This window comes from Mus pahari, chromosome 7 (assembly GCF_900095145.1).
Source record: "Mus pahari chromosome 7, PAHARI_EIJ_v1.1, whole genome shotgun sequence".
Classification (NCBI taxonomy): domain Eukaryota; kingdom Metazoa; phylum Chordata; class Mammalia; order Rodentia; family Muridae; genus Mus; species Mus pahari.
In genome coordinates this window covers 808,993-830,966 of record NC_034596.1, presented here as the reverse complement: position 1 = coordinate 830,966, position 21,974 = coordinate 808,993, and the positions used below count along the sequence as shown (strand labels likewise).

Here is a 21,974-nt window from a genome sequence, read left to right as displayed (position 1 = left end):
GTGACTGCATTCGATCTGTAGTGTGTGTTTCCACTCTGGTTATGAGATAGGAGGGAAGCTAGAAGTCAAGGTGACTGTGGATTCTTTTGTTGTTTGTTTTGGTTTTTGTTTTTATCTTAAAGAATAATAGAATTATCATTTATTTATTACACTGAGTAATAAATATCAAGGAAAGAACACAAAATTGGGAATTTTCATGGTATTGGAGAAATAAGACTTGAATTAGGAAAGTGGAGATAGTGCATTTTGGGAGCATTGGCATGTAAATGTTTAAGGCTCAGAGCTCGTATGAGGTTGGCTAGAGAGTGCAGCAAAGCTGAACGGTCTTGGGGCTAGCTCAGCCATGCTTCATTGTTTCTCAGCTGTCAGCTGAGGGGATTCGACTTGAGGCCTTCTGGTGTAAAAAAGACCCTGGAAATGTGGCCCTGGGTACCAAGTGAGTTATGCTCCACACCAGCAGTGATTGCTCTGCCAGAGTGCTCCTGACACAGCCCTGAGGTGAGAACAGCAATCACCATGGAGTTTGGCCATGAGGAGTTCATTGGTGACCTTACAAGAGATGTTTTGGTGATGGGGAAGAAGGGTCGACTAGAGAGAAAAACAAAAGAGGAAATACGGACCTCAAATAGATTCATTTTTTTCAGGAGGATGATTTGTAATGTGGAATGAAGAGTAACATGGGAGCTTAGCACAGAAGTGAAGTAAAAGGTTGTTCATGCTGATGGGCGAGTGGAGAGGGAAATGTCTTACAGGAGCAAGAGGAGAGGGTCAGCTGGGAGCATGGGTTCCTGGCTGAGCACTGTACACAGTACCAGAGGAGGACTTGCTGTTTCATTTCTGTGATTTCAGTGCCCAACAGGCTAGTACCTTTTTATAAAACTGCATTTAGCACAAAGAGTTAGATGTTAGCACTAGCCTTACTTCGTTCAAAGTATTATCGCCTCCTTGACGGGTCAGCATGCCTTGGTCCAAAGAACCATGGCTCAATAGGGTCTGCCAGCTTTAGAGTCTTCTATGAGCTAAACCTAACAACAGAAGTCTTGGGCTCAATAAAAGGGAAATGAGGCTAGGGTCTCACCACACTTCTCTCAGGAGCCATTCCGAGGTACTGCAGATCATCCTGTGACCCTTAAGTGTTCACCCAGTGTGGGGCTGAGCGGAGCTGCTTAGCTTGGAGAATCAGGCTTGTGCCTCACCTTAGACATTCATGGTGTGCCTGCCTCGTACCGCATCTTTGCTTTGGGGTACTACTCATTTCTCCCTTTTCTGTCACAAGGTTGGACTGGGGATGATGGTAAAATGCGCTGTCATTAGCTAGAGACAGGTGCATGCTGGGAGATGAGGAGTGCTAAGCAAACTCGGAGCTGGGCGGAGGGCTGCTATCACTGCTGCCTTCTGAGCTCAAGTTTATCTTTCTCTTCGTTTCCCAAGTTTCCAGTCATGAGAACCAGAGCCAGTTGTTAGTGTGCTTGTAGAAGAGAGTGCTGAGACCCGTGGGGCCATCCGTAAAAGGTGTGCACAGCTTATATGTAGCTCATCCATCCATTCCTAAAAATTATTTGGGAATGTTTCTGTGCTTAAAGTTATGATTTAGGGGTTTGTTTGGTTGAGTTTTTGAAGGATTAGAAGGCAAAAACGATACTGTAAGCTCTGAGTGATAACAGTATAAAAGGATAGAGATAGATTAAATATTAAAAATGTTCTCTGAGAAAAATAGGTGGTTTTTATTTATGTATATATAGTATACATAAAATTGCAATATATAACATATACTGCATACACATATGTACTATACAGAAATATATATATATAATATATAGATATTATATGTACATAAAGTATATAATGTATATATGCCATTGTCACCTCTCCTCCAACTCCTCCTACATTCACACCCACTTCCCGACCCTCCCAGCTTTGTGGGTTTTTTCCTCCCACAAATGAAGTCAGTCTGTGCTACTCCTATGTCCTTGGACGTGTGGCCTTCTGTGGAAGGCAGTGACTTATGGGAGCTATACTGACCCTTCCTCTCCCAGTATATCTCCCAGCAGCTGTCACTTGTAGATAGTTCCTTGACTAGATGTGGGAACCCATGCCCAGCCCCTCTCTCTATGCTGGGATTCACCTGGCTTTAGATGGCACAGGTCTTATGCATGTTGTCACAGCTGCTGTGAGTTCCTCTGTGCAGGTGTTCTGCTGTGTCCAGAAGACACCACCTCAGGTTGTCTCACTCTTTCTATCTCCCTTTCTGCAATGATTCATGAGCCCTAGGAGAAGGGAGGTTATAGTATAGATGTCTGATTTAGGGATGGGTGTTCTATAATCTTTTATTCTCTGTACATTGACCAGTTGTGGATCTCTTTGTTACTTACCATCTATTACAAATAGAAGTGCCTCTGATGAGAGACAAGACATATGTTGGTTAATCTGTGTCTCTAGGCCAAGTGGGCAGGCTAGAGAAAGAACCATTATTGATAGTAGTTTTAGCATTTTTTTATTTTTTTGTCAAACATGTCATATTGGAGTTCACTGTGTCAAAATTTTAAGCCACACAAAATGCTTGCAGTGAGAGAGGGTGGGAGACTCTGGGTTCTCACATAACTTTGTTGCCTTTGCTTGCATAGAGGCCTTGGAATCCTGAGATCACTGAATAGTTTGCTTAGAAATAGCGCTCTCTCTCTCTCTCTCTCTCTCTCTCTCTCTCTCTCTCTCTCTCTCTCACACACACACACACACACTCTCACACTCACATACTCATACACATTCACACACTCATACACACACACTCATACACATTCATACACAACACTCACACATATTCATACACACACACATACACACACACATACTCACACATACACATTCACACACACACTCATACACACACACTCACACACGTTCATACACAACACTCACACACACACACTCACATACACATACACACATACACATACATACTCATACATATATGCACACATACACAAAGCAATTAACTGGAGTTATTATTTATAGCTTAAGTGCTTTAAATTTCTAATTACTGAAAATATTAGTTGATAATAATATTTGTGAACTTTCAAGAGATTAGAATCTTTTCTGGGTTTTCTTTGATGTATTGCTCCACATTAGAGGAAGTTTGGTCTTTGTATGGACTTGCACACATCCTGTAATGGATGTCAGCATACATGAAGGTAAGTTACAGAGTCGGGGCGATGGTATGAATGCTTAGGAAAGCAGATAAGTCGCAGGGGCAGGCAAGGTGGTCTCTTCCTATTTCAGTGTTTTTGAAAAATGATATCCATTCATGTATTCTTTTCACAGTTTTTTTTAAAAAAAACCAATATTACTTTAAAATGTTATCATGCATTAAAATGAAAAGTTCTTTTGTTAAAACTGTGCCCCCTTTAATAGGTTAAGGATTCTTTTTAATCCTCTCCTGCTTTCCAACCTTATTTTTCTGTCTTGTCTAATAGGAGTTGTCTGTATATTGAAATAGTTGAATTTTTTTCTTGGACATAATTGTTACTTATCAATCTGTTCTATATTTTAATCCTTTTTTCTCCTTACAGACTGGTGAATTTTCAGCTCGTTTTCTATTGAAGTTACCAGTAGATTTCAGCAACATTCCTACATACCTTCTCAAGGTAAAACTATGCATTATCAATAAGAGAATGCAAATCAGAATACAAATAAGAGAATACAAATACTGTGATCATTTAGCTCAATATTTGTATGCCTTGTTTCTTCTTATTTTGTTCAGATAGTGGATTCTAATAAGATGCTTACTGCAGGAAAATCCATTGCAATTGTTTTCTTCAGCTATCGTACCAACCGTAAAAGTTGTTTAGGCATGAGGTTTTTGTACAAGATGATTATACATTAGTAGTATAAATAAATTACACTTGGGAAAATCATTTTTATTTAGTAATCTTACTGGGATTGAAGCCTCAGATATTGTTCAAGGCATTCTACATACTAAAAAATGCTTAAAAGGCATTTGAACTTCTTTATGTCAGCAACTGAACTCAGGTACCTTCAAAGTTGGGCTGTCTCAGAGAGACTCATTAATCCAATTAGACCAGTATATATGGCATTCGCTAAAGTGGGATAGAGGCCCAGGGAACAGCTATTTGAAAGAGGTCCTTACGTGCTCCATAGAGGAGAGGTCGTCTCCAAAAGACTACCTGTGGCTAGTGAGATAGATACCAGATAGATTCCACAGCAAGTTCTGAAAAGGAAATGCCAAGGCAGAGGCCCAGCCTACTCAGGTGAGGATTTAAGACTTGGCCAGCTCCCGCAGCTCCTCTCAGCCCGTCCTTTAGTTTCAGTCTAATCTTGAAATTTCTCTGCCTTATTGTTTTGTGTTTTCTTTTCTGAGACGGGGTTTCTCTGTGTAGCCCTGGCTGTCCTAAAACTAGATTTGTAGACCCAGCTGGCCAGGAACGCTGAGATCCACCTGTCTCTGCCTCCCAAGTTTTAGAATTAAAGGCGTGTACCACCACTGCCAGGCTGAAATTTTTGCCTTAATTTGATGTTGTTCCAGAACTGATTGGATTTGTAATTGTTGAGAGAAAAGAAATTAGTAATCTCAGCCAGGACTCTAGAGAATGGCTGGGAACTTGCTGTGCTGTCTGGAGACATTCACATTGGGAACTCCTTGGCATGCTGCTTATATTTGGATGTTCCCCACCTAATTCTTAGGTCTATAACTGTTTCTGTTGGAATACAAATAAAGTTGACTCTTTTGGCTCCTGGGGTTAGCATATGCTTTGTCCTGATAATAGCAGGTCGCCTCACTTTGCCCAATAATTAGCTGGTGAAGCAGAACGTGTGAGCACTGAGATAGCATAAGAGACCCTGCTGATTTGCAGCAGGGAGCCTCATTGCATTATGGGAGATAACTCACCATCTACTCTTAAGTTCATTTTACCAATGATAACAAATACACTTAACTAATGAATTCTTTGATGTTGGGATGTGTGATTTAATAGATATTCTATGATATGATTTCACTTTTTATTGTAAGTGGAAATGGCTCTTAACATGATACCTAACTTAAGACCCTGAATTTTTTTTTTAAATTTTTTTAATTATTATTATTTTCTTTATTTACATTTCAAATGCTATCCCGAAAGTTCCCTATACCCCACCCCCCACCCTGCTCCCCTACCCACCCACTCCCACTACTTGGCCCAGGCCTTCCCTTGTGCTGTAAGACCCTGAATTTTACTTTGGGTGAGCTAAGTCAAAGGCTTAGACAAATAAATTACTTAAGTAAAAACTCAATCAGTAGCAAAACAGTTTTCCAGCTGCTGCTCTTTATTTTCAGGCACTAGAAATTGAACACAAACTCAGGTAAAGTAAAGGGAAAATGCACTCAGCTTCTGTAGTCTGTCTGCACAGTAGCACACTGGCCTGCCCTGTGTTTCATAGGTTCCAGATCATGTGGATTGACCTTCCAAGTCTGTTTCTTTCAGGCCCCATTCTCTTCCCTACTAGATGTGTTTGTAGGGAGAAACTGTGGTCCATAAAGCAGCAGAGAGGCTACTGAAATCATTGAAGTGTGATTATTCAAAACAGTATTTCAACAAAGAAAAATTATTTTGTAATTACATACAGCTGACCATGTAGTGACAGACTCTGTGTCTGGATCCATGAATTTAGCCAAACAAAGTTGAAATATTTGGAAAAAATGGACGTCTACTGAGTGTGTACAGGTTCTTTGTTGGAGGAGGGTTATAATTACTCCATAATGTGGTATAGCAGTTATTTGTAAGACTAGATAATTGAAGTCTGTGGGAGGATGTGCATAGGTTATAGGCAAATACCCTATCATTTTATGTCAAAAACCTAATTCCCAGGCAGATTTTGGCATCCATGCAGAGTCATGGAACCAGTCCCGCAAAGACTCAGGTATGACTGGTCTCTTTCTTATAAGAAAGAGTTAATCATTAGAAGACACTGCTCTTAATTTTGTTAGAGTGAAAACTGGTTCTACATTCTTATTTTTACTATTTGTTTTGTGTGAAATACTAACCCTAACAATATAATACTACAAACACATTGTCTCTTTCCTATTGATTTTCTAAAAACTACACTTTGTAATGAAAGAAAAGATTCTAATTTTCCTACTAATTTTTTTATTAATTGAATAAGAAGTATTCACCTTGCAAAAAATATCAGCAGCCAGTTTTTTCGGATAAGAAAATGTCATGCAGTCTACATAGTTGTGGAGTGTCTCTCCACAGGATATGGTCAGGCCAGGCCAGAAGCAGAGCCAAAACCGATTAACTGTGAAGTATGCAGACTTCTGGTTTCTGCAGTAATCTTACTGGCTTCATTTTATGTGATACAGTGAGACTATTCATCCCAATGGAATGCTTGCTGAAATTTTGTTCCCCTGTGGAATCTGAGTCCTGATACTATGAAAATGAACTGCAGGCAAAAAAGCCAAATCATTCACCTGTCAGGAGACAAGGAGGTCATCTTTCTTCTAAAGCTACCTACTGTGGCTGTCTAATCCGTCAGGATGCACAGGGAAAAACACAGTTCACTCTGCCAAGTAGAGACAGAAAGCAGACATGAAGGTGAGCCTATCATGATATGTTTAGCAAGCTAAGGCAGGCAGAGAGTTGCAGTGAATGTCCTAGCATATGTTCAGGCAGCTCACTAACCGAGAGGCAGTACTGAAGCCTCCCTGTTGCTGCCAGTGTCTGATTGCTACAGGAGCCGCTTCCTCACCAGCACCTGACTGTCACTAATAGGCTTAGCACTTGTTACCACCCTTCTTTCAGTCAAGCCTGGCTTAGCAGATGCTTTCGGGGCCAGGCAGGGTCTGAGAGATAGTTGCTCTGGCTTGGTGTCCTGTAGTACGATATGGTGAGAAGGGTAATGAACCTGCAAGCCTGAGCTTCATCTAGCACAGCAGCTGCTATACAGCTAGAGTAGTTTTCCCTGTGACAGTAGGGCCTGATGTGCCAGATATGCAGATGCTTGTATAAGGAGCCCAGAAGCTCAGAGTTTTAAATTTATGAATATGAAAATGCCTGTCTTTTTAAGTGATGGCAAAGATAATTATTTTTACTCTTATTTATATATTTGAAGTGTGTGTGTGTGTGTGTGTGTGTGTGTGTGNGAGTGTGTGTGTGTGTGTTCATATCAAGGCATATATGTGGAGGGAGGTCAGCAGACAACTTGTAGAAGTCATTTTTCTCCCTTTGACATGTGGGTTCCTGGGATTGAACTCAGGTCATCAGGCTTGTTGGCAAGCACTGTCACCCACTGAGCCATTTCTCTAGTCTGATAAATATATTTTTTAAAACCCATTCATAGGCCAAAACAAGAGTATCTCTTCATGTCAATCATGACCTGTGGATTGTGATAACCAGGAGCAATGCAAAGCTGTTTCCCTTTGGCTTGATTTGTATATTCAGTCTGCGATGTAATGGCCCAAAGAGGAGGGACTTTGAATTAGGGTTTTAGTCAATATCTGAGCCCCACAGTGTCCTGTGCTGTTATGATCTCTGCAGTAGAATCTCCCAAATGGGTAGCATTTGGTTTTGGTGTTAGTCTATACAGAATACCTCAGTATTGACTTAGAGTCAGATGGTACTAGGATTAGGAATCTTCCCCGCAAATTTAAGTGCTAGTCATTGTCCTCTAGTTCTGCATAATATAATTGATCATACAGTTAACAAATATTATTTGGAAATAATTAAGTGCTAACTGGGAACCTACCTATATAGTAAACTTTTAAAAATGCATAGATGATATGGAAACAGCACAGAAAAACTCTAATCTGTAAATTAATATTGGTTGACAATATTAATTTTGGGAGTAGGTTAGAATCTAAGCTTTGAGAGAATGTTCTCTTGGAAGTTTAGTGAGGAGCAATGCTGGGAAGGTGAATTAAAAGCGTTCTGATGATAGGGCATTATCTCAGACCCCATTAAAAAGGTGCTCATCCCTTGTGATGCATTAGCATGGAGTAGCTTCTGAGTTTATTTCTTTGTCCCTATTCCCGCCCGTGTCTGGTCCCTCTTCCGCACCATTGCTAGCATCATCTGTTTAACTTCCTCTTGAAAACAGTGGGAGCTCCTTGTTGGGCAACCCTCCTGAAGCCTGCTCTCCTGTGCAGTGCTAATTTCATGGCTTGATAGTGTGAGCTTTAGAATCTGAGATAGGCGGGCATCTTTCTGATAGTCCTGCTGGGGCGGGAGGAGTCCCAGTGGTGTCATCTTCCCAGACCAGGAGTCTGTTCTCTTCAACTATTTTTTTTTTCTTTTTAAGCACTCACTTGACTAGTTTAAGAATAAGAAGCTCAGAGTGGTTCAAGTTGGCAGTAAGAGGAAAGACCCTAAGATGGTGGTTCTCCACCCTCCTGATGCTGTTCAGCACTTTAGTATAGTTCCTCATGTTGTGATGATGCCAGTGGTGAACTTATTTGTTGCTACTTCATTAATTTTGCTACTGTTATGAATGTAATGTAAATATCTGATACACAGGAAACCTGATGTCTGACCCCCAAAAGGGGTCATGACCCACAGGTCAAGATCCACTGCCTTAAGAGGTCAGTGTGCAGGAGAGACAATGAAGCCAGAGAGAGCTTTTTGGAGATGGAAGTTCAGCCCGAGACAGTAATCAAACAAAGGCATGAGATTGGAAGGTCCCCATGAGAAGAGGTGTGTGTAGGTAGGACAAGGGGGCCCAGAACTATGAGCTAAAGTTTTAAAAATGTCCACAAAGAAAGGAATAGCCAGATACTATTGAATGAAGAGCTAGTGAATGGAAAGAAAAAGATACTTCTAACCTAGCCAGGGTCCCAGGGATGGAGAGGGCACAGTGGTCAGCATAGAGGCGCAACACTAATGAGCATGGGACTGGTTAGGAAATACACTCAGTTGTCACTTTCACAAAGGGAATTGTGGGAATGAGGTGGAAGCTAGAGCTGAAGAGACCATGTGAAGCCACTAAGACAGTAGCCTCTTGTGCAGAAGAAGCGCAGAGAAGGCTTTTGTCCAGAGCCTAAGGAGACACAACTCATTTGTTCTTAGCATTCGGGATTGAGAGAGCCTTCAGGAAAAACACCTGGTCTCTGTTGGCACTTTTGCTTTATCTGTTATGTTGAGGTTTCATGACTGTCAGTCAGCAGCAAAGACAGACTATCCACGTTGAGGGCTGCTCTTCTTTTTCAAGTCCCCTAAGTTCTCTACTGTTTCTGTCTTGCCTTAGGTCTTTCTTCTGAGACTTTGACCCCTTCCTTAACTGTGAGGCTTGATGAAGGCTGAGGATCTTCATTCTATAGGTTCAGAGATCTAAACTGTAGTTTTTTTCTGTAAAGAAATATCATTTAAATTCATAATGCACATGAATATGGCCATCTTACTGATAGTCTGTCTGCCTTTGAAAAATGTAAAAGCTATGTTAGTTGAAAACAGCCATTTCTTTCACATAATTTTGAGAAATACATGCATGATATGTGTTTGAAACTATTTGTGTGTCAGTCACATTTTGTGCCTTGTCAAGGATCAGGTCTTAATAAGTTGGCAAAGCTTTGAAACTTGTCATGTTTCTGCCTTTTCCTTAGGGCTGGTGGAGGGGTGCGCGCTCTATCTCAGGGAATGAATTCTTACATTGTCCTTTACAATTCAGCTTGGAAGCCCAGGTCATACTACAAAGTACTGAAGGCCATGCTCCCTCTGATCTCTCTCCCAAATAGTCCCTTTATTTAGCATTTGGAAAGCACATCAGGGGTCACTATTGGTTATGCTTACTTCTCAGCAAGCATCAATTGTGACTCCAAGGCCTAGTGACTGTAAACTTAGAGGTGGACCCCCCAGTGTGTGTGTGTGTGTGTGTGTGTGTGTGTGTGTGTGTGTGAGTGAGACACTTAATTAATGCCTCTGAATTTGTGACCTTTTACTTGAGGTGATTTTTTTTTTTGATTCAATAAAGTTGCACTTAATAAGCAGCCTTTAGAGAGACTGTTTTAACTCATTCTTGTGCAATCTGGCTTTGAAGCAGAGCAGTTGTCTGGTGCTTGAAAGGGGATGATGAATTCATGTGGAGTTCGCATCTTCTTATCTCAAGGGAAATAGTTTCTGTCTAATCAAATAGGAGGGCACATACTTTTATAAAAGCAGGAATGCGTACCTATGAGAAAACACATAAAGAAGTGTGCTGTGTATTCCAGTAAGAAGCCTGATCTATCCTTGATAATGTGGAGCCAAAATTTGCATTTAGGACTTAATCATGCAGGAACAGAAGATGGACTGAATATCTACTCTGCTGGGAAATGCTGCCTGTTTCTTCATTAAGTATGGGACTTGTGAATTTTAGTTCATTGTCCTTGTTATACCTCTGTTTTCTAAGCAGAGAAGCCAGGCTTTGAGAACAGTTCTTTCTAGCTAAGGGCCAGCAATCTCTAAAGGGCATGATAGTAAAATTTTAGGCTGATGTGCCATATGGTTTCTGTCACAACTACTCTGCTGTCATGATATGGAAGCAGCTACATGCAATATATAAATGAGTGAGTGTGGCTCAGGTCCAATGAAACTTTATTTTCAAAAGCAGGCCTTGGGTTGGATCTTGCTCATGAGCAGTCATTTGCTCCTCTTCTAGATTATGGAAGAGGTTCTTTCTGTACAAAGATGTGTGGTAGGTCATAGATAGATAAATAGTGGATCTGACTCAACAGGTGTGAGTGGTCGAGGCACTAGTCTTCCTGAAGAGACCCCTGAGAGCTATCTAGACACATCTACCACACAGTAACAGCAATAAGTCCCAATGCTTGAACCAGATCCATAGTGGCCTTGATTGTTGGATTTTCTGGCCTGTTAGACCATAAGAAATAACAAGAAGCTATCTAGTTATATAGTATTTTGATACAACAATCAGAACTGATTAAGATGCTAGACATAGTATTATTGGTATTGGGGATGTCAGGGAAGTAAAACAAGACAGCACTTAACAACTTTCTGTTATAAATTTGAATTTGAGTATCTTCCAAAAGTCCATGTATTAAATGTTTGTGGTCCAGGTGCCAAAAGATAGATCTAGCAGAATTTGCTTAGTTCATTGGAAGCACATCCTGGAAGGGAATTGTGGACCCTGGTCACTTCCTCACCTTCTCTATTTTGCTTCTTGTTTATGCGATGGTTAGTTTCATTCTACAATGGACTCTTAGTGTTCAAAAGCAGTGGGGAGAGTTAATTATGGGTTGCAATCTGCAAAATTATAAATCCAAATTAGTATTTTTTCTATAAGTTACCCTAGTATGCTAGCTGCTTTTCTTATTGCTGTGACAAAACACCTAGCAAAGTCAGCTTCAGGACGCAAGGGATTGCTGTGTCTCACAGTCCGAAGATGCAGCCCCCTGCGGCAGGCCGAGGAAGGATGGCAGAAGGAGGATGAGAGCGTGGACTGCCGGTGCTCGCTCCCTTCCCTTCCGTTCAGTCCCTCTCCTGGGCCCATGCCATGTGTACCTCAACCTCAGGTAATCTAATCTGGGGATCCCTCATGGCTGTGCCCAGAAGTTTCTCTCCTAAATGTTTCTAGTTCCTATCAAATTAGCAATCAGTATGAACTATGTATCTTAGTTGCAGTTTTTACTGTTGTGATAAAATGCCATGACCAAAAGCAACTCATCTTATATCTGTAGTCTGGTATTAAGTCAGGGAGAGAAGTCAAAGCAGGAGCTTGGAGGCAGGAACCGATACTGAAGCAGTGGGAACAGCTTACTGGTTGGCTCTTCATGGCTTGCTCTGCTTGCTTTCATATAGACCTAGGACCACCAGCCCAAGATGGCACTGCCCACAGACTTGAACCCTTTCAATCATTCATCAGTCACGAACATGACCCACAAGGCTGCCCTCCGGGCATTTTCTCCGTTGCGGTTCCCTCTTCCCTGAGGAGTGTAGCCTGTGTTAAGCTGACATAAGGCTCTACAGCACACCAGCACATGCGGGCTTTGTTCTGCTGATAGGAAGTTAACTAATGTGACTTCTGAACTTGGAGAAAGTACACAATAGAAATGGTTGGGATGTTGCTTAGTTATGTAATGAGTATTTAATAGTGTTAAATTTTTTACCTCTTCTTTGTATTACTCTGAAGAAAGGATCTCACTTAAATTAACATAAAATTATGTTATTAGTTTTTCCCTCTCATTTTTTCCCACCCAGTGTTCAGAACTCAGTAACTCACCCCAAATATCTAAAAATGTAACACATTGTAATTCTGACAGCAGTGCATTTTTATCTGAAAACTAAAAAATAGTCACAGGCTATGAATTTTCTAATTTTTTTATTGTTTTGCAGTATAATTTTGCATTTTTTAAAAAAATGATTGGCTTGTGGTTTTGTTTTTAAAATCACAGTCATAGAATGTACCATATCTCAAGTGATTTTCAGTTAACCTGACCTCAGTCCTGTTCCATAGTGAATGCTAACCCTGCAAGTACAATTTGTTCTGGTACAGTAAAACACATTAGTTCATACATAATTGGTAAACAGTGGATGCATGCAGTACCATGCGAACATTGCTGTGGTTTACAGTTAACTCTGTACATTAGCATTTTGACCAGTAAAATAACAGCCGGATGCAGACTGTACCAATGTGACTGCCATGTGAGCAATCCATTAAAGCCTTGTATATTATACACAGTGTCCTTTCAACTCCATCTCCCTCTGGTTGGCACACACTCTACTTAAGTGCTTATTGTCTGCTTTCCCATCTCTGTAGAAACGAAGCAATCAGAGCTTTTCTTTAGAGCATCATTGTGTTTTGCCCAAATCTGCTGTTCTACATGATTTCTGTTGACCATTTCTTTCTGCTTTCCCCCAGAACTCCACACTTCTAGTTTTTCTTTATAGTCTAGCAGTTATCTTTTTACAGAAAAATATGACATTGTGGAGGGATACTAAAGAAGATCTAAGCAAATGTTTGCATGTCAGAAGACTCAGTATTGTAAGATATCAATTCTTCCTAAATTGTTATATGGACCTAACACAATCCTAGCAAATCAAAATTTTAACAGGCAATTTTTGTAAAAATTGACAACCAGATTCTAAAATTTGTTTCAAAATACCAAAGACCCAGAATAGCTTACACATCTTTGAAAAGGAAAAGCAACATTTTAGACCCCTCCTCTGATTTAAGACTTAGTACATATGAAGTGGAAGTGGAAGGGGAGACTACTTAGTGGGAAAGGGGACCCAGCATGGGGTAGGCGGGAGGAACAAGGGCAGACAAGAACAACACTAGTGACTCTGTATCCATTACTTGGTGTACCAACTTAAAAATTAATAAAAATCGTGGATAATATTAAGGTATTTGTAAACAAACAAACAACTTGGGATGTGGTTTTCTGTTATAGCAATCAAAAATAGAGTAAGGAGATATAATATTTGTACCAAGTCCCTGAAAATCAAAATAGTAAATTTCACAGAGGTAATGATGCTGTCATCTGTTGATCTGTTGTTACAGATTAAGAATGTATCTATCTATCTATGTATCTATCTATCTAGTCTTATGCTATGTGTTGACCTTGTGGTCATGTAACACTTACTTGCTGTTGGCTATGTATGTACATGTTTTTTGGGGGTAGGAGCTGAATTATGGGTTAGTATTTCAGTTTTCCTTTTAGAATCCTAGAAAATAGATTGGATGACTTTTGCCTTCTCTACTCAGGCCATTGTGTCTGTGTCTCAATAGAGGCTTGCAGCACGTGTCAGGGATAGCTGCCTACCCCTTACTGCTGCTTCGGTGCTGTCAGCCCTTGACGCCCTCCTAGCTAGGGCCAGCACACACTGCACTTTCCCATCTTCTCTGGAAGGATATCTTCAGACACTTCTGAAATGCCTGGCTAGAGCGGTAATACCCTGACTACACTATTTCTCAGATTTGATTGCTTAGTAATGGTCAATTTACCACGAAAAACTTAACTTATTATCAAGCTGTAGTGATCCAAATGATTATTATAAAGCCATGGAACAAAATAAAATATTCATAGCAGACCTGTGTGAACCACTGATTTTTGACAAAAGTGCAGGGTTAGTTCAGAGGTAAAAAAAATATCTTTTGAATAAGATGTGATGCTGGAACAATCAAATATCTATGAAGATAATAAGGGTAAGGAACTTAAGTCTAAAACTTTAGAGTGTTAAAAAACCATGATAAACCCTCTTAAGGTTTGTGTTTTCTTTTAAAGTCAGTTTAAATGGTATATATCAAAAGGTTAGTTATTAGTAGCTGGACATGGTGGCACTTTCCAGTACTTGGCTGTATTCTGTGATTTCCAGGGCAGCCTGGTCTACTTAGTAATTTCTAGGCCAGTCAGGGCTACTTAGTGAGACCCTGTCTAAAACCAAGCAAGCAAGCAAGCAAACAAACAAACAAACAAAAACTATCCCAAAACAAAACAAAATATAAATATATATCAGTCCAGATTACATTTAACCAAGAACTCTTTGGGGTTTTCAATTCTTTTGAGGGTGAATTCTGAACGGTTTTAGAACTATTGCTATAGACTTTTGCCTGTATATTTAAGTGGATTCAGTTCAAAATATAAATATTTCCAGACTTGTTACATGCTTAATCATCATAGTACTTAGAGCAGAAGATTTCAGTGTTGCCAGCTTCCACCAGTGTAGAGTTGCTCTTTGAAGTCAGTACTATCATGAGCAGCGAGGCTCATGCGCTCTAGAGCTCTAGCTTAGCAAAAGTAGTATCCTTGCATTAGGCACATTTGATTGAGAGTTCAAGTGTGGAAATCTGAAGTGCTTGCCATTCAGAGTCACGACTCACAGCAATCTCATTTATTCAAGGGATATGTGGTTTAATGTCGTATTTAGAGAGGGGCTTTGGTCAGACTCCTGCCACTGTTAGGGGAGGCTGTGGATGTTTGATCAATCTGCCTTATGTCTCGTCCCTTCCTCCAGTGATAGCATCTCATGCTCAGTGTAGGGAAGTAGGTCCATGGAGGAGAAGACAGATAGACAGACATTGCTGCTGGCATTGTCTGCCCAGATATTTCCTCTCTCCCGTTCCCACAGTTCTGGTAGGGCTAATCAGCACAGTTGCCTTAATACATAGAAGAAGCTAGGTGATCTCAACTTGACCAGTCAGTCTTGAAAACTAAAGTATGGAGGGAAAAATCTTTTTCTTTCCCAAGTTGTTTTAATGCTAGAGAAATTCGATCTAGGACTATGCATAGCAATGTTCTTCATAACCTCACATCACCATGTCATATGGTAGAATAAAATACAAGCTATGTAATGCACTGTAACAATTTCTAGTGGCCACATTAAAAATAGTTGCAAGAAAACAACTGAACTAGATTTACTCGTTTATTTAATGTATTATATATTTTAAAAGCATTAAAGCATGTATACTAAAAGTAAAATAATGTGCAAATACAGTGTTTTATAGTTAAGTTTTGAAATTTTTGACCACCTCTCTGTTCAGTGTGGTCACATTCCATGTGCAGGCACATTTGCTTGGTGGCTTCCCTGTTGCACAGCATCCTGCTCTGAGGGGAACAAAGGCAACCTTCATGGATGAAGAGCAAAGGTGAGAGGTTGATGTGAGGGGGAAATGGTTCTGTCGGGAGAAGGTTAGTATTTCATGGTTAGTGTGGGAGAGGTATGTTGGTTATCACTCCTAACCAAGCTTTACTCTTGAGTCTTTGAGAGCCTTTCAGAGTTTTCTATTAGGTGTCCTTTCCCTCTCTTTTCTGTAGGGTGAGTTAGGCTCCTGTCAGCGTTAGTCAGAACAATCTTGGCTCATATAATAGAGCACTTTTGTCTTCCTGTGATTGATGAGAAATTAGCTCAGAGAAGGTGATAACCAGGATGGTTAACCAAGATTATCTATCGTTGGTCTGCCACAAGCTCGGTATGGCATGGATTTCAACTGCGAATCCATCTTGTTCAGGCTATGCTCTCTACCACAGGCACCTGCCTCAGATGCTCCTTATAGAACGGGCATGGCGTCTTTGCATGCAGGAACAAGAATTGGTTCCTAGCATTGCTATGTATTCATTGTCTGACAGTCCTTCCAGCTTCAGACACATTGGAATGATGAAAATACTTCACAACAGGATTTTTTGTCTGGGATCCAATAGTAGTGTCAGAAGCATATCTTATCCCCTGCTCATTCTAAATGAGTTCAGTGAGCCACTTGACAGTGGGTGGGCCCCAGGACAGTACTCGGTATTTATGACTCCGCGTATCTGTTGTCCTGTAGACAAGGTGGGGCAATCCAGAAGCTGTCTCACTTGAAGTGTATTATAGTCTGTCCAAGAAACTTTACTGGTACCTTTTAACAATTTTATCATGAAAGAGCAAGATTCACAAGTCTCATTAAAGCTGTGCAAGATCTGTTTTCCAAGCTGAATAGCATTAGGCAAGGGCCTATAATAATTGTAGAATGATTCAGTCTTCTTGTCATCATACCTGATGTTGCAAACCTGGATACCAGCATGAGGCTACTATTCACCATTTTTCAGAATCATCCTTTTAAATGACCCCAGTGTTCTAATATTGACCTGATAATTGATCCATAGACCCAGATGCTTGGGAGTCACCACACAAGACACTGACATTTATGCTAGGGTACTCTGGCAATCCTAATTGTAGATAACCCATACTTGATGACACAGACTTAAAAGTTCAAGTTACTTTATTTACTTCATTAGCATACTAGCAATGTTTCATTATTAGATAATAACAGAGCACATTAAGGCAGTTTAGTGTCACTAGGAGTGTGACAGAAAGCCACGCAAAATGAAAACTCCTAAGCATAAAGCTGATTCATTTGAAAGTATTGCTGCTCCGATAACACTTTTTCACTTTAAAGTTATATTCTGGCCTTTAAATTAATTTTCTAAAGAGATACTAGCTGTGCACTGAGAGTCTGCTCTCTATGATGGTGACTGCTGCTCTGGCTTGTCCCCAGAGGCGTCAACTGGCAGCCATAGGAACTCTAGTTACAAGATTGTAAGAGGTCTTCCCACTGCTGGTTCAGTTTTACTTCCCCCTTGTTTTCTTAAGTCTAGATAGCCTGGTTCTTTCCTTAGATAAGGAATGGGCAACTACCCCTGTATACAGCTATGGCAGCTGGCCAGTCCTTGACTTGCATGGTTATTTCCAAGGACATTTGTCTTTTACTAATTTGGTAGAATGTTTTATTAAAAAAATAATTTTCCATGTTTGTGCTTTGCTTTGCAAAAAAAAGTTAAGATGATTTTTTGTTTTTGAGACAGTCTGTAATCCTGGCTAGCCTATAAGTGTGTCAACTGAGTTGGCTTTGAACTTAAATATCGACATGTGCCTCTCTCAGCCTCCTGAGTGATGTGAAAGGTGGATACTACCATGCCCAGCTGTAAATAGAAGCTTTAAAGATGCAATGCAACACAGAATGTATAGGTTTTAAGGAATTATGGCATCTCCACGTGCTTTGCCTAGTTTTGCCTGAGAAGCCTAGTGCTGTGAATTCTGTATTATTGTAAAAAATATGTTTCAGGGGCATCTTTGGAAAGGAATTCACCCATGCATTTATTAATTAAATTGTGATGTGAGATGGGAATACTACTTTAAACACACACACACACGCACACACGCACACACACACACACACACACACACAGAGTGAATAATGTCTGTTTTCACTGTGCTTATCAGTTATATCAGCAATTCAATAAAATAAAAAATTTTTTTTAGTATACTCTTTAGGAATACTATTGCAAAGATGTATATCTAAAGCTATTTTAATATTCTTCTTACTAAACATTTGTCAGTAAGTAGGATATTAGTTATTTATTAGTATACTTTAGTTTAATTTATAACTTCCTGGCTTAAAACTATGTTCTTCCATCACAACCCAGTTGTTGTGGGTTAGCTGCCAGGTTCCATATGGGTCTGTTCTGTGGTTGCAGCCGGTTTTAATGGTGGCACTTTTAGTCATTCGAAGTGTTTTTAGGATGAGAGCACCCATTTTCAGGATGTTTTTTGTCAGGATATCTAATGGTTTTTGACCCAACTGCATGGGCCTCTTCATCAGCAGCTTGATTGTTTTAATAGCATGGTACCTGATTGAAGAGTGGAGAGGAGGGGAGGGAAGGGGAGAAGGAGAAGGGAGGGGAGGGGACAGGACAGGGGAGGAGAGGAGGAGAAGAGGGGAGGAGAAGGTTATGTGAGGACCCCTGCATGGCCTTTAATGGGCTCCTGTCTGAACTCATTACCCTTGGTTTTCTTCTGTTCACTACATCAGAAGTTGAGTACAGGGAGTGGTGGGCGGGGCAGGGTGGGGTAGCAGCACATACAGTTATCAGTCCAGGTTCAGCAAACTCCTTAAATCCCAGCACATGCCTTTAACTGACTCTGGAGGCAGAGGCAGGCAGATCTCTGTGAGTTCAAGGGAAGCCCAGTTTACAGAGCGAGTTCCAGAACAGCCAGGGCCATACAGAGGAATCCTGTTTTGAAAAGAAAAGAAAACAAAACAAACAAAAGAAGCTCAGTCCAGCCCACACTTAAGAGGAATAGGATACTACTCAGTTAAAAGTGTCAAAGAAGATGTGGATATATGTTTAGACTACAAGGGTATAAAGAAGGCAGATGGAATAATGGACCCTAGGATCTGGGAGTTCCTGAGCATCACCTGTCCCTTCAGCCACTCGTGTCGGTGGGTGGTATGTGTACTGTAGGCAAATACAGCACTAAGCCTGGGCATGTTCTTTGTATTTTATTTCTTTCTGCTTCTATTTGGAACATTCTGCATTGCAGTTTTTACTTAGTGTAGGCACAGATTATTTTCAACCTACTTTAATAAGGGTTCAACCTCCCCTCTAGTCCACCACCCACCAGAGGTAATGGAAAAGAAGTTATTAGGGCCCAGGGGAAGTAGACACCAACTATGAATCCTCAGCTGTAGTCTAGTCCTCTTGGCAGACATCACATATGAACTAACAAGGACAGTTCGATCCAGAAGAAACCTCAGGGCTCAGCAGCCAGCCTGAGGCCACAGAAGCAGCAAGAAGCCACAGGAACCTCAGGGGAGTTCTTTGGTGAGTTTCTTCCTATGGAGTCAGCACAGGTGAAGCTCAGTAATGCAGTGTAAGGTGAACCATACATGTTGTGCTGTCAGTGAAGAATAGGGAGCTGGGACAGAGCAAACGAATGCTGGCTTCCATTCTCTGGGAGTTTGTATTTATATTCCTTCTGAATATCATGCATTCTTTCACATGTTTGCTATAGAAAAATATCCTTTCGTTTGTGTCTGCTTCAGAAAAACATTTTTTCATGTGTCTGCTTTTGCAAAACATCTTTACACTTGTATGCCCCAACAAAACATCATTTGACATAATGTACTTACAAAGAATCCAGAAGTTTCCACTTCAACTTGGTTCAAATATTTCTATTTGTCAGATATGGCCCTACATATTGTTTACTTCAGGAAGAATTAAAGTATGAGGAAGTTTATGAAGCCATTGTGCTCAAATTCTGTGGAAGAAAACATAATGGTTGAGTGTGGAGTGGCAGATTAGAGAGTTTATGGTCGTTCTACAACACCCTAAGACACCGGTTCTTAACTTCCCTAATGGTGCAACCCTTTACCATCTTTCCTCAGATTGTGGTGACCCTAAGACATAAAATTCTTTTTGTTGCTACTTCATAACTGTCATTTTGCTACTGCTAGGAATCATAAATATCTGATATGCCTGTGAAAGGGTTGTTTGATTTCCCCCAAAGGGCTCACAGTCTACAGGTTGAGAAATGTTGCATTAAGAGATCATTTATAGTTTTCAAATAGAGGCAAGGTACCATTGAAATCGAAATGGAGCTTTAAGATTTCTTTTTTTTTGTTTGTTTTGGTTTTTTTTGAGACAGGGTTTCTCTGTATAGCCCTGGCTGTCCTGGGACTCATTTTGTAGACCAGGCTGGCCTCAAACTCAGAAATCCACCTCAATGGGGAAACTGTGCAGCTGAAGGAGACTGCAAAAGGCCAGAAGGGCAGTGATGAGCTGTTGCTAGTCACTGTTGGCTGTGTAGGGACAGAGTGTGTATAGGAGTTTAAGCTCATTGTGGTATGAATTGGTTGAATTCACCTTTGCATTTGCTTGCATGCTATCAGAGAGTCCTGAATACAGTATATCCATCTCTTGATATTCCAAGAACCATATAGAAACAAAATCTCTGATGATTGAAGTCTCTTATAAAATGGAGTATAAGTATCATGTAACTTAACCCAGTTTTTTCTCTAGATAAATCATAACCATCTCTTGGTTATTTATAATCTTAACTACTGTGTAAATATATGTGTATCACATTGCTTAAAGAATAATAGCATGAGAAGTCTACATAGTCAGCTCAGGTTCAGTTGTTGTTGTTGTTTTATAAGTATTTCAACCCTGAGTTAGTTGGGTTGATTGAACCATCAGATTCGGAACCTTTGAAAACAGGGAGTTAATGGAATATATTCAGTAAACCTTTTCTTTAAAAAAGATACATATATGTCTTCATGCACCTATATATGTATATATGTACACACACAGAGACACGCACACACACACATGACTTAATGATATTATAGATGAGTTCTTGTGTTGTTTGAGTGGACTCTGCTTTTTCTGTCAGTTTTAAAAAAGAAAAATAATGACCCACAGTTATAGTAATTAAAGTCTCAAGTATAAAAGAAACATAAAAATGTTCTAGAACTCACTTTATTTTTGCTTAGTATACACATGCACACACACAGACATATATCTTAGTGGGATGAGACTAGCCTAATAAAGACTAGAATCAGACTTCTGATTATGTAATACCCTGCAATTACTTTTATGGGTATTGCATTCCAATTTTCTTATGCAATATTTACAGTGTTCATGTGTAGCAAAGACACAGAATACAAGTTCTAACATCTCAACCATAAATCAAAACCAAGTCATGCAATGTAACTTTTGTGAACTCCTTTGGCTGATGCAGACAAACTTTGTTAAGAGTATGCAAAATTCCGAGTTTCCAACATTGGGGAAGACATAGGAATTTAAATTCTAAAACCCAGCTACCCCACCCAGAGATTAGAGTCTGCTAAGACAGTTTGATACTGGTCTAGTTGTGAACATGGTGAAAAACTTTTACATTTTGAAAAAAATGTTTTAAATATTGTATGAGTGTGATGAGAATTTCAGCAGATTATAGCTACAAAAAATATGATTCAGCCTGAAAACATAACCTATGGAAAATCGTCAACGCTGCAGAGGGAGCTCTGCCAGATGACAGATCTAAGGAGAACCTGCTAGTGGAGGAGAGGATGCTAGAAGAAAAAGAGTCCCGCTGTCTTTCAACATATGGCCCCAACACTGGCATATCTTATAGTTTTTAGTGAATAGCAACTCAAAATAGCTAGGTTGATAAAAGTCTGAAAAAAATGAGCCCACAAATGTAGAATATTCTGCTAATTCTTTTCTTCTTGCCCAGAGGGTACTTTAATGGAGAGTAAATGCCTGTTTATCTGCTTTTTTAAAATCTCTGGTCCTCGATGTTGGGGTGTTCTTGAACCTAGGGCCTTTTGCATGCTGGACAAACATTCTAGCAGTAAACCACATCTTCAGTCTCAACTGCTACATCTTTATTACATCTTTACTCAGGGTGTCAGAGATGCCTTTCGAGCTGAAGATACAGACAATCACCATGTCAGTTCATGGATGTCTGATATGTTTCTGGGTGACTTTGGGATGCTGTCGGTCAAAGACTTATAGGAAGTTAAGCATAGAGGTCTAGGCAGAAAACTCATGGCTTTGTATAGGCTCTCTAGAGGAGTGTTTAGCTGCCTTGAGAGTCCTGCTGATTTAGAGCAGGATTGGCCAACAGAAAGACTGGCTGCCTAGTAACTGCCAACTGGATCCTGATGCATTCAGTGACTCACTACTGGGGCCGTGCTGTGCCTTCTTGTATGTCTTAGTTCCCTCACCTGAAACAAAC

The 21,974-nt window shown here is 40.2% G+C and overlaps 1 protein-coding gene across 1 annotated transcript in view; it reads left to right on the top strand.

The window, feature by feature from the left end:
- The window catches only part of Babam2 (BRISC and BRCA1 A complex member 2), a 385,486-nt gene that overhangs the window by 146,300 nt on the left and 217,212 nt on the right, over positions 1–21,974 (top strand). The window contains exon 6 of the mRNA XM_021201373.1: positions 3,567–3,641. Within this exon, the coding sequence (XP_021057032.1) occupies positions 3,567–3,641 (75 nt within the window). The remainder of the gene's footprint in view (positions 1–3,566; positions 3,642–21,974) is intronic.